The following is an 11,475-nucleotide window of genomic DNA, read 5'->3' as shown; positions in this document are numbered from 1 at the left end:
ATAGAGGGTTATTATTTTTTGGTATAAATGTGTTGTTTGAGATTGATAAAATTATAGCAAGTGATAAAATGATCTTTTAAATATTTAAGGCGAGCGTATGTTCAACATAAAAAGACGAAATTACAAGATTTTGGGAGGTAAAATTAATGATTAAGTGATAACAGTTATACAGTAATTAATCTTCAAGTTTAGTGGTTAGAAAGAATTAAGATTTATTTGGATAAAACTGTTACTTAAAAGAAATAATACAAATAAAATGAGTTTCACCATGTAAAATTTATACAATTTGTTCACCATTAAATTTACTCTAATTCATCAAAACTTTTCTTCCTATTTCTAGTCGTATGAGGTAATGGCTATGGTGTATCCGATAGGATGATTTAGATTTGTTCCTTTCACATTATATTATATTTTGTTAAAAAAGAAAAGTAAAAAAAAATAAAAATACACACGATCTTTAGTAGAGGATACAAAAATTAGATATTGTTTTATGTAAGGTTTTTAAAATGATAACTTGTAATTATTTGAATAATACTTATATTTTATCTTCAAAATATTTATTGTATTTTTTTCTTATTTTGATACTGTATAGTTTATTTTAATCATTACATTATTTATGATTATTTTTATTTAACGTTGTACTCCATGATAACTTTAAATTAGCGAAATTTTTTAGCTAAGGAAAAACAATTCTTTCTTTTTATTTATTCAATAAACTGCAGTTATTATGGTATTTAATATATAGTGTATTTTTTACATTTTATAAAATAACCCGCTTTTCCATGTTTTAACTATTAAGCATTGGGAGAAATACAATAGGTTTTAAAAAATGTTACCATTGAGTATTTCAATTTGTGGATTCAGTTATCAGTCATTACGAATTAATTTATCATATTCGTGTATTTCATTTTATAAAATAAATAAAAATTGATTTTACTATTTTAGTTTTTACCATGGAAAACAGTTAAAGCTAATAAAAATATTTTTTTATAACTATAAGTACTTAAATTAATAAATTCACTTATTTGTCAAAAGAGAGTTTAGTTAAGTTGGTTAAATAAGATGTTTGGGTTGTGTCAAACTTCCTGACACGTGTTTAACTATTACAAATAAAAATGTTCATTCACCTGTTAAAGTTTTAGTCAAAGTAACTCATCAACTTCATAAAAAACATTGGTTACCAGAGGAAAACAGAGAAAACAGAAAGAAGTGAAAATCACAAAAATGGAGGATCTTTAGAGAGGTGGCAGAAATCAGTGGAAGCCATTTTTAGGGCGAGTTTGCTTAGCTTTGCTCTTCTTCTTCTTGCTCCTCAACTTCTCACTCACAAATGCTCTCTCAATCTGCTCCACCCTTTGCGAGAGAGAGTTGAGAAGTGTAGTCTCTGTTTCATTCCTCTGAAAAAGCTGCGTCATCATCTCCATCATCTTCTGGTTATCTTCCACAAGCTTCTCCAACAACATCTCCTTCTTCTTCTTCTTCTTCTCATCACCTTCCTCTGTTTCACAATCCCCTTTCACCAAACTCTTTCCTTCTTCATCATCTTCCTTCCCTTCCACCTCCTCATTCCTCAAAACTTCAATCTTCTCTTCTTCCTTTTGCTCCTCACACGTAATTTCACCCTCCTTTCCCTCTTCATCCATTGCATTACATTCCTCTTCCTTCACCAAACAATCCTCTGAACCCAGAACGGACATTTCATCGAGCATTTCTTGAACGGCAATAGCTTTTTTTATGACAGACTTTCTGCACTCCCTGAGGCCAGAGTAGTGCAACACCCGAACAGAATCCAGCCTCAGAAGCAAGTTCATGATGGTCTCGATCACCCTCACCCTCTCCTTTTCTTCCCTCCTCAACACTTCCACTCGAATCCCGCTCTCGATCCGCTCCAACTCCACCCTCATGGCACCGATCTTCTTCATCGCGTTCCTCACAAGGAACCCTCTCAACATCCTCTGAATCTTTATCGCAGACTCGGTTCTGCTGCGCTCTGAACCCACAAAGTGAACCGGAATGGAAACCACCTTAGAGGGTACTCTGTAGTAACCAGGCTCGCCCGTGCTCTGATGGGTTCTGTAAAAAGGATGGCTGTTCTTCATCTGCATCATTGTGCGTCGTGTGGATTTCGAGAATTTTAAGGATTTAGAGAATTCTAAGGTTTTTGCTTTTGTTTGTGAGTAAAAAGGTAACAGAGGAAGATATTTATACCGAGGAAGGGACAAGGAGAACGAAAGTTCCAGAAGTTTCAGGACCAAAAGGAAGAATTAACGACTTGCTTACGTGGCGTCACTATGCTCTCTTTCTAGAGAGCTGTGGATTCTTCTTCTACTTTCTCGTCTCTTCCGCCACATCATCATTTTTGGAACTTTATAACACATTTCGAACTAGATTTTTTTTTTTTAATTTAAATTACAACTTGCAAATCTTATTGTAGTATAAGTAGGGAAGGAAGTGTTAATATATAGAAATTATCAGTAGAAAGAAAACCTAAATTTTAATTTGGGGAAAATTAAAATTATGGGCGTGTATATATACAAATACAAAAACAATATAACACAGACATCAATAAAAATAAAATTAAAGTTTAAAATATTTTATTTTGTAAAAATGAGATAAATTTAAACATTAATTAAGACAACATTAAAATTTGATCTGTTTATTAAATTTTAATTGTTAATTTCTCTTTTTCCATATCATTTAAAATTGATGTCTAAGACCTATGTATGTTATCACGATACACGATAGGTAATTAGGCTATGAGCCAAAAAAAATATATATATATATCCGACCCCGAAAATTTTGAAGAAAATTTAAGTGTACAATCGTTTGGTTCATTCAAATGAACGAATTATATTAAACGAATAAAATTGATTTAAATGAATCATATCAGTTTCCAAAACATCAAATATCATTCTGTGAATTTGGATTTCTATCGAACAGAGCAAATGCATAGATAATAAGAAGGGAATTTTGAGTTTCCAAAACAAAATCTTGAGAACACTTCATTGAAATGAATGAATTACAATGAACATCAACTTCAACACCAAAAGCAGTTACAGATGAGAAAAAGAAAGCGAGATTACAAAATTACAAAATCTCAGATGAAGCAATTTCTGAGATGAGTTTGTTTAATTTTTCTATCAGTCTTTCTCTTTTTCTTCCTTCTCAACCTCTCACAAGCCAAGGCTCTCTCAAGCTGCTCCACCCTCTGTGTGAGAGAGGTGATTAGTGCAGTGTGCACCTCATTCCTCTGAAACAGTTGTGCCATCATCTCTATCATCTTCTGATTATCTTCCACCATCTTCTCCATCAACAAACTCTTCTCCACACTCTCCTTCTCTTGCACCTCCTCATTCCTCAAACCTTCATTATCCTCTTCCTCATTCCTCAAATCTTCTTCTTCTTCTTCTTTCACCAAACAATTCCCTTCTTCCACTTCTTCAACTTCTTCCATGGCACATTCATCCTCCTTCTCTTCCATTTGATCAAGCATTTCCTGAAGGGCAATGGCTTTTCTGATAACAGACTTTCTGCACTCCCTCAGGCCAGAGTAGTGCAATACCCGAACCGAATCCAACTTCAGAAGCAAGTTCATGATGGTCTCGATCACCCTCACCCTCTCCTTCGCTTCCCTCTTCACCTCTTCGACTCGAATCTCGCTCTCGATCCGTGCCAACTCCACCCTCATGGCCTCGATCTTCTTCAAAGTTTTCCTCACCAGAAACCCTCTCAACGCCCGTTGAATCTCTGTTGCAGACGCCTCTCTGCTGCGCTCTGAACCCACGAAGTGAACCGGAATGGAAACCACCTTAGAGGGTGCTCTGTAAAAGCTTGGCTCAACCATGCCCCAGGGAGTTCTCTTGAAAGCTGTGTTCTTCATCTGCATCGGTTTCGAGAATTTTAAGGTTTTTGTTTTTGGTTGTGATGATTAAGGTAAGGTAACAGACAATGAGATTTTATAACAGGAATGGAAAAGATGAAAGTTCGAGAAGTTTCAGGAGAACAACAAGAAACTGTCATTTCGGTCTTCTAGAAAACTGTTTCGTATTCCAACACGTCATCATTCTTTTACACAAAATACACTTACTTTATTTACTTACTCTCTGTACTTCAATAAATATTTACCTCTATTCTACTTTTGATAAAAAAAATAGTTTTTGTTTGTAATTTTAAAAAATTACATTAATTATTTTTAAATTTTTTTATTTAAAGTCTACTCAATATAATATTTCAAAAAACAAAATATTAAAATGTCACTTACTAATTTTTTTAAAAAAAAAATTAGCTTGCGAAAGTTTAGAAATTTCACATTAGATCCCGACATTTTTTTTTTACTTTTGATTCCTTTAACTTTCTTTCAGTTTGCACTTGGTTTTAATATATTCCATGTTTTCGACATTATTTCATAATGAAAAACATAGCAATTGGCATGATAAAAAATTGAGAAAAAGAATCTAATCTTTTTTAAATTACTTTAAAAAATTAATATAATAATAAGAACGACATATAAATAAATATTTTTCAAACACTAAATACAAAAACTTGTAAATATTTTAAGAATGAAAAAACATATATTAAAGACTAAATACAAAGTTAGTAAATTTGTTAGAAATGAAAACATCGTAAAATCTTAAGAATATTAAGAAGGTTAGTATCTTTCCCTGATATATATTTAAAAATCAAAGGGATATAGATGTTATTTTATTAAAGATGTGACATCAATGAATTTTATTTTAAAATTAACAAATATATGAGTACTATTTAGTATATTCTTTTAAAAAATAATTATAATTTTATCTATTTTTAATTAAAATTAGTGCAAGTGACCTCTTTTTTTGTACCATATTAGTATCCATCAACAAATCGAACTGTTAACCATTTCTCCTCTGAGTTTTGATCCGAACTTTGAAAATGGGCCACTTCACTTTGTGGCCCAAAAATTGTCAAGCCCTAATTGAAACCTTTTAACTGGGCTGCTAAACCTCCTAACAAATGATTATAAGATAGAGTTATTCGTTCTGCATCCTCATTATTGCTAACATCAGTCCTACAAACATCTAAAAAGACAAAAATATCCTCTTTCTTTGTATCATGTCACCACTGTCGTCATCATACTGCTACGTTATGTAAGAAGAAGAAAAAGAAGTAGAAGAAACAGAACTCTTCCGAAAAGCTCATTCTGGAATTGAAAATTATGTTGTAAAAATTGTGGAATAATTTTCATATTTTCAAAAAAGTCATTTCGAAAAGTATAATACATGTTTCGGAAAACATGTTCCAAAAATGATTTCCGGAGAACTCCTTCCATAATGTATTGCAGAAAATTTGTTTCCAATTTTTTTTTTTTCAAAAATCTTGTTTTAAAAATTTCAGAAAAATTGTTCTGAAAATTTCTTAGAGCAGAAAATAAAAATTTACAAATTTGCAGATAAATGCAATAAGAAAAAGCTTAAATAATAATTTATGATTAAATATGTTTTTGGTCTTTTAAGTTGTAGTCAAATTTGAAATTAGTTTCTTTTCAAAAATTTTGACCAAATTAGTCTTTTACGTCTAAAAATACGTGAATTAATTATTTTAACCAAATTTATTAAGTTTATTTAATGTTTCAAGTGCATTTCATAATAATATTTGAATTGTTTATACCGTTTAACATATTTTTGTTTCAATATGAACTCAATTATTATTATAAAATGTGTTTAAAATGTCAAATAAATTTATCAAAATGCATTTTTAGAGATAAAAGACTAAATTGGTATAAAATTTAAAAAGACAATAATTCTAAAACTTACTTAAAATTAAGAAAAAAAAACATATTTAATCTAATAATTTATGTTGACCCACATGCCACATTTTCGTAAAAAGCCCTAATGGGAGAACCCTTTTGACCTCCAATTATGACAAACAACAGGTCAAACTTTGGGTTAAGTTCATGGCAACGTCCTAACAACACAACCTTTGAAATATAGAATGGTAAGATAAACGGTTATTTTCTTGTGTGCAAACAAAGATATTACAATAATTTTGTCGAAAGAAACGAATATAATATTTTGTGTTAAATGAAGAAGAAGAAGAGATGAGAGAGAGAAAAGAAAAAAAAAAAAAAGCAGTGTGATTTCCAAAGCATGCAGTCATTATTCCAAAACGACAATTGATCGAAAAGTGTGGGCACGTCAGCATGGTTGCGCCGCCTGAATGAGCAGCAGAGCATGCGGTGGAAAGAAAAGAAACACCACGCCTTCTTCTTCTCTCTTCTCTCTTCTCTCCTTTTTCACTGTGTTTTCAACACCACCATCTGCACCTTTGTCACTGCTTTAGGTGAACACCCTCTCTCTCTCTCTCTCTCTCCTATTCCTATTCCTATCCCTACTCTATCATCATCCTCACATACCATGCACAACACAAACATTACTATCCAATGCCTTATGTCAGAAACAACAACCAAAAAGGTTGCTTGGTCGACAACAAGGACGCAATCTTGGACAAACATTCATCCGGCTTTACATGCTCACAATTCTGCTATACGTAGATTAGCCCTTTGCTTTTTCGTTTTTTCTGCCTTCTGTTGTCCTTCTGTTTCTGTTTCTATCAATAACGCTGCTTTTTTCACCTCACACTGTGTCACACACAAACATGCATCATGCATAGCATTTGCATTCTTCTCCTCCTCGATCGAGTAACCAATGCAAGCAAGCAGCGTTACGGCTACAATGCATGTATCATCCACACAACAACAGACAACACCCCCTCTGAATCAGAGACACGCCCTGCGACAACATCAGACAAATCAATAAAGCATAACCCCTTCTTCAATTCTTCAACTTTTTCCAACCCTTATAAAAACCATGCCTCCTCTTCCCATTTTTCTCATCCAAACTTGTACTTTTTCTTCCTTCATTCTTACAAGAACAAGAACAATGCATTACCAAGTGGAGTCTCCTTCTGCTGCTGCTGCTGCATGGAGCTACCTGATGAGGGTTCGGAGCATGGAAGAGGATCAGATGGAGAGAGTGGTGAGGTTGGCCTCTCAGAGTGCTGTGGTGATTTTCAGTGTGAGTAGCTGTTGCATGTGCCATGCAATGAAGACGCTCTTCTGTGGCATGGGGGTTAACCCCACTGTTCATGAGCTCGACCAAGACCCCAAAGGAAAAGACATGGAGAGAGCACTGATGAGGCTTCTTGGAAATGGAATCAACACCACTGCTGCAACTGTTCCTGTCGTCTTCATTGGAGGAAAACTTGTTGGCTCCATGGACAGGGTTCTGGCCTTCCACATCAGTGGCACCCTTGTCCCTCTTCTCAAACAAGCTGGAGCTTTGTGGCTTTGAAACACTTTCTTTTTACTCAAGACATTGTTATATCAATACATCAGATTTTATATCAGAAAACCACCAAAAATTTTAACCTCTCAATTTTCCTCGTTTGCCTCTTGTAGTTTCTGCTTTGTGCGTGCTTTGTAGTTTGTATAAAGAAGCACATGTATTATGGAAATGAACAACAACTTCTACTCAAAGTCTGAAACACTATCCTTGACTTTAACTTTTTTTAAATATATATATCTTGGTATGAATGTAAACTCCTATGACAGGACCACATAATAACTCTATGCCAGTTTTCTAGCGAGTCTTTCAATTTATGGGAAAAGTTAATCGATAATTTAAGTGCATGTCACATGAAAATTTGTCTGAGTCCAGAGACACGCGACAATTTCTCCCCTAGTGTACCTAGATGTTTGCTCTTTGGAGACCATTTTCAGAGAAAGAAGTGAAAAGAGTGTCTGTGGAAGGAAGTTCTGATTTTTTTTCATCCATCTAACTTTGCTTCATTGATGGGAAAATATTATGATCATTGACTCAACAAAGTATAATAATATAAAGTCTTTTATAAGCTGATATCATGGCTCAATGAGTAATAACCTGCTTTATAGTCTTACTATGATGTTTGTGTTAACTTCTGAATTTGGTTCCCTGTGTTTTTGTTAATGTGAAGGAAATTTGAACATCTCATTACCATATTTTCACATGCTGTGTCTGAGTCCATAGACCGTGTGAATGTACTGTCGCAGATATTTGGGGATACTCTTCTATATTCACCCGTTAGAGCAAACACATAAACTTTGGCTTACTTTTCTGTACTTTGTGCTACTATTTTTGTAGGCTAGGAATATTCAGCCTCCAATGTATCAGAATCATATCTTGAGCTGGATATGCATGTCACAAATCATCATGTCATGTCATCTGTGTAAAACATGCTTGAAAAGTTTTATTTTTTCTTCAAGATCAGATCAAGGAACAAGTGAGTGTTATTACACTACGAGATTTCACGTTTATTAAGAATATAAAATGTACAATTTCATTGATGATATCAACATAAGCAGCAGCAGCAGTACTGTATTATATTCAAACTAATCTGAAACTGTTCCATATAACAGGCAACCTTAGGGTATGTTTTTGATGATGAAGATGGAAAATGTTAAACCATGGGAGGGTGGTGTTCTGCTTCAACAGGAGAGGGTGCAGGTGCAACCTTGATGCTGCTATTAGCTATATAGAGCATGCCACAACCAGAAAAAATGGCAAACACAACAAAAGCAAACGAAAATATTAAGAAAAGAGCAATGCCAAATGCTGCCCACAGAACTTCTTGCTGTTTTCGAGCTCTGTTATGCATCACTGCTGCCAATTCCATCACGAAATGGATCATCAGAATGAAACAGAAACAAACCATCAGAATACTAAAGAAAAGAGAAAGTACAAGAATCGCCATTTTTTCTCTCCCATTCAACATTTTCTCTCTCTCCACAAATAACAAAGGCCTCAAAAATTATCACAACATAGATTACAAATTTTTCTCTGTAACTATATGTAACACAATGATAATAATAATAGTTACTATTAAATATCTGCATTCAAAGATAAATTATCAGTATCAGGTCTCTGACATATAATTTGTCTATGAATGTTTAAGAATATTTTTCATACTGAATGATATTTTATACTATTTAAAAATATTTATAATTTTTATTTTTTTGAATAAAAATAATACTAGTAATTTATTTAATACTAACAATATATATATATATATATATATATATATATATAGAGGTGACGTGTTGAGATTTTCTTAATATAAATAACTTTTAGCTGATATTGAGGGGCAGGTAATGTTTCACACCAAAGCCTTTTGGAAAAGCTGTATATATACTGTTTTGGGCTTAGTTTGGTCTATCAAATGTTAAAGCGTCACGAATAATAAAATAAAATATATTATGTTGGATTTATCCAACGGAAATATATTAATCAAGTTTTTTTTTTTTAAAATTGCGATTTAAGATATATTTAGATGAAAAAAAGTGGTTTTTTAAGATATATTTAGATGAAAAAAAAGTGGTATTTTTACAAGTTGAATTTATTTTATTCATGAATTAAGTTACAACTAATTTCTTATATAATTTTTACATTTTTGTAAAAAAAATTAATTTTGATTTCTATAAAACTGTATTTTTTTTACTTTTCTCTCGTTTATGAAAAAATCTATTAATGATCCCAAAGATATTTTGTAGAAGTTATATGTAATGGGTCACTTCAGAAATATAAACCCCAAAATTTTAGGATTGACGTACAGTCCTTGATCCATTGGCAGAGAGTTTTACACTTGCATGTTAAGTATGCGTCACTATTTTGTGATGCAAAAATTATTAAACTATTAAACACTCCATAAGTCTTTCAAAAAATTTAACAAACAATTTTAAATTTACCAAATCAATTTTTGTGAAAATCACAACCATATAATATTCTGATCTAATTGTTGATTTTGCTATTTGTTTAATCAATAATAATTTGGAAAAGAGTTTAGCACTTCATATTCGTTTTCATACCTTTCATTCAGTATTATACCAACTGAGTAACCAGGCCATTTTAAAAAAGAAATTTAGGTTTGTAAGCAATAACAGTATTAAATTATACCATTATAGGACACTTTTAATAATAAATTTTGGGTTAAATATATTTTTCATCCCCAAATTTCAGTAAAATTTATAATTAGTCTATCTTCGAAACTTTTGACCAATTTAGTCATTATCTTTAGAAATGTATGGATTTAGTCATTTTAACCAGATTTTGTTAAATTTATCTAACTATTCAAACACATTTCATGATAGTATTTGAATTGTTTACATTGTTCGACTCATTTTTGTTTAAATGTTAACTCAAATATTATCATAAAATGCGTTTGAAACTTCAAATAAATTTAACAAAATTTGATTAAAAAGACTAAATTCACGCATTTCTAAAGATGAAGGACTAAATTGGTCAAAAATTTTGAGACTAATTTTAAATTTCAGTGAAACTAGAGAGACAAAAACATATTTAACTCATAAATTTATTAAATTATTTGGGATTCATACCATTACAATTACATAAAATTATAGAAAAAATCACCACGTTCTAATTCTTATCCATTTCTTGAGGCAGAAAAAAGCGGAACGTGAACGCCACTGGTATGCATGGCACAATGATTGATTCTTCATCTGGGGCACTTTGAAAAAGGTGAATATGGAAGTAGAGATCAAGCTTCGTCTCCCAGACTCAGCCACTCACCAAAAACTCTCCAACGTGCTTTCTCCTTTCCACACCAAAACCTTAATCCAAGAAAACATCTTCTTCGATGGCACAAACAAGGAACTCACTTCCAACCTCGCTGTTCTCCGAATCCGTTTCTACAACCTGGAACGATGCGTCCTCTCCCTGAAGGCCAAGCCAGTGATCTCCGGCGGAATCAGCCGCATGGAGGAACATGAAGAGCCATTTGACCCTGCGCTTGGCCGTGCCTGCATCGCTGAGCCGTGGAGGCTCTTATCAGTGGATTCTTCCACGGTGCTGAAGAGGGTGAGGGATGAGTACGGTGTTGGAGCAAATGGGGTGGTGTGCTTAGGTGGGTTTAGGAATGTGAGGGCTGTGCATCAATGGCAAGGGTTGAAACTGGATGAGACCAACTATGATTTTGGGACCAGCTACGAGTTGGAATGTGAGAGTTCTGACCCAGAGACACACAAGAAACTGCTCGAGGACTTTCTTCAAGAAAATGGAATCAGCTATTCTTATTCTCAAGTTTCAAAATTTGCAGTTTTTCAGTCCAGGAAGCTGCCAGAATTTTGAGAAGTCTCCTTAGCAATTATTATTGTTGAATGCAAGGCATTGTTCTTTATTAACTACATTACAATGCTCTTTATTTCGTACAAAACTATTTAGTGTATACCAAAGTTAAAAGCACACTCTTTACACTCTTATTCGGAATCTGTTCATAGAAGGCAACATTGAAATCCAGGTTTTACTGAAAAGGAAGCCATGTATCTTTTTCAAAGCTTATAGGTAAAAACAGAGGAGCCTGTATGGTATAATGAAATAGAATCGCTGCATTGATTTAGTACTTTAAAATACTACATTTAAAAGTAAATATCCAGAATTGCTAATGTCT

General features: G+C 33.0%; 4 protein-coding genes across 4 annotated transcripts; 2 read left to right on the top strand and 2 right to left on the bottom strand.

Annotated features, from left to right (window-relative positions):
- Nucleotides 1–1,253: 1,253 nt before the first annotated feature.
- On the bottom strand, nt 1,254–2,108 carry LOC114185998 (BAG family molecular chaperone regulator 5, mitochondrial-like). The gene has a single exon (XM_028073990.1). It carries the CDS (start codon nt 2,106–2,108, stop codon nt 1,254–1,256), a length of 855 nt encoding a protein of 284 aa, XP_027929791.1.
- Nucleotides 2,109–3,097: 989 nt separating this feature from the next.
- On the bottom strand, nt 3,098–3,886 carry LOC114185993 (golgin subfamily A member 1-like). Its single transcript, XM_028073985.1, has one exon. The coding sequence runs from the start codon at nt 3,884–3,886 to the stop codon at nt 3,098–3,100; it is 789 nt and encodes a 262-aa protein (XP_027929786.1).
- A 2,962-nt stretch (nt 3,887–6,848) lies between these two features.
- On the top strand, nt 6,849–7,513 carry LOC114183047 (glutaredoxin-C1-like). The gene has a single exon (XM_028069880.1). It carries the CDS (start codon nt 6,918–6,920, stop codon nt 7,326–7,328), a length of 411 nt encoding a protein of 136 aa, XP_027925681.1. The 5' UTR covers nt 6,849–6,917; the 3' UTR covers nt 7,329–7,513.
- A 2,942-nt stretch (nt 7,514–10,455) lies between these two features.
- On the top strand, nt 10,456–11,209 carry LOC114186351 (triphosphate tunel metalloenzyme 3-like). Its single transcript, XM_028074418.1, has one exon. The coding sequence runs from the start codon at nt 10,554–10,556 to the stop codon at nt 11,154–11,156; it is 603 nt and encodes a 200-aa protein (XP_027930219.1). The 5' UTR covers nt 10,456–10,553; the 3' UTR covers nt 11,157–11,209.
- Nucleotides 11,210–11,475: the final 266 nt, after the last annotated feature.

Source organism: Vigna unguiculata, chromosome 5 (assembly GCF_004118075.2).
Source record: "Vigna unguiculata cultivar IT97K-499-35 chromosome 5, ASM411807v1, whole genome shotgun sequence".
In the NCBI taxonomy this organism is placed as follows: Eukaryota; Viridiplantae; Streptophyta; class Magnoliopsida; order Fabales; family Fabaceae; genus Vigna; species Vigna unguiculata.
Note: the sequence above shows the minus strand (reverse complement) of the source record. Positions and strands in the feature narration are given on the sequence as shown.

What these genes read in the sequence shown, in the direction of transcription:
- LOC114185998 (XM_028073990.1), bottom strand. Translation starts at nt 2,108, where the DNA reads ATGATGCAGATGAAGAACAGCCATCCTTTTTACAGAACCCATCAGAGC.
- LOC114185993 (XM_028073985.1), bottom strand. Translation starts at nt 3,886, where the DNA reads ATGCAGATGAAGAACACAGCTTTCAAGAGAACTCCCTGGGGCATGGTT.
- LOC114183047 (XM_028069880.1), top strand. Translation starts at nt 6,918, where the DNA reads ATGCATTACCAAGTGGAGTCTCCTTCTGCTGCTGCTGCTGCATGGAGC.
- LOC114186351 (XM_028074418.1), top strand. Translation starts at nt 10,554, where the DNA reads ATGGAAGTAGAGATCAAGCTTCGTCTCCCAGACTCAGCCACTCACCAA.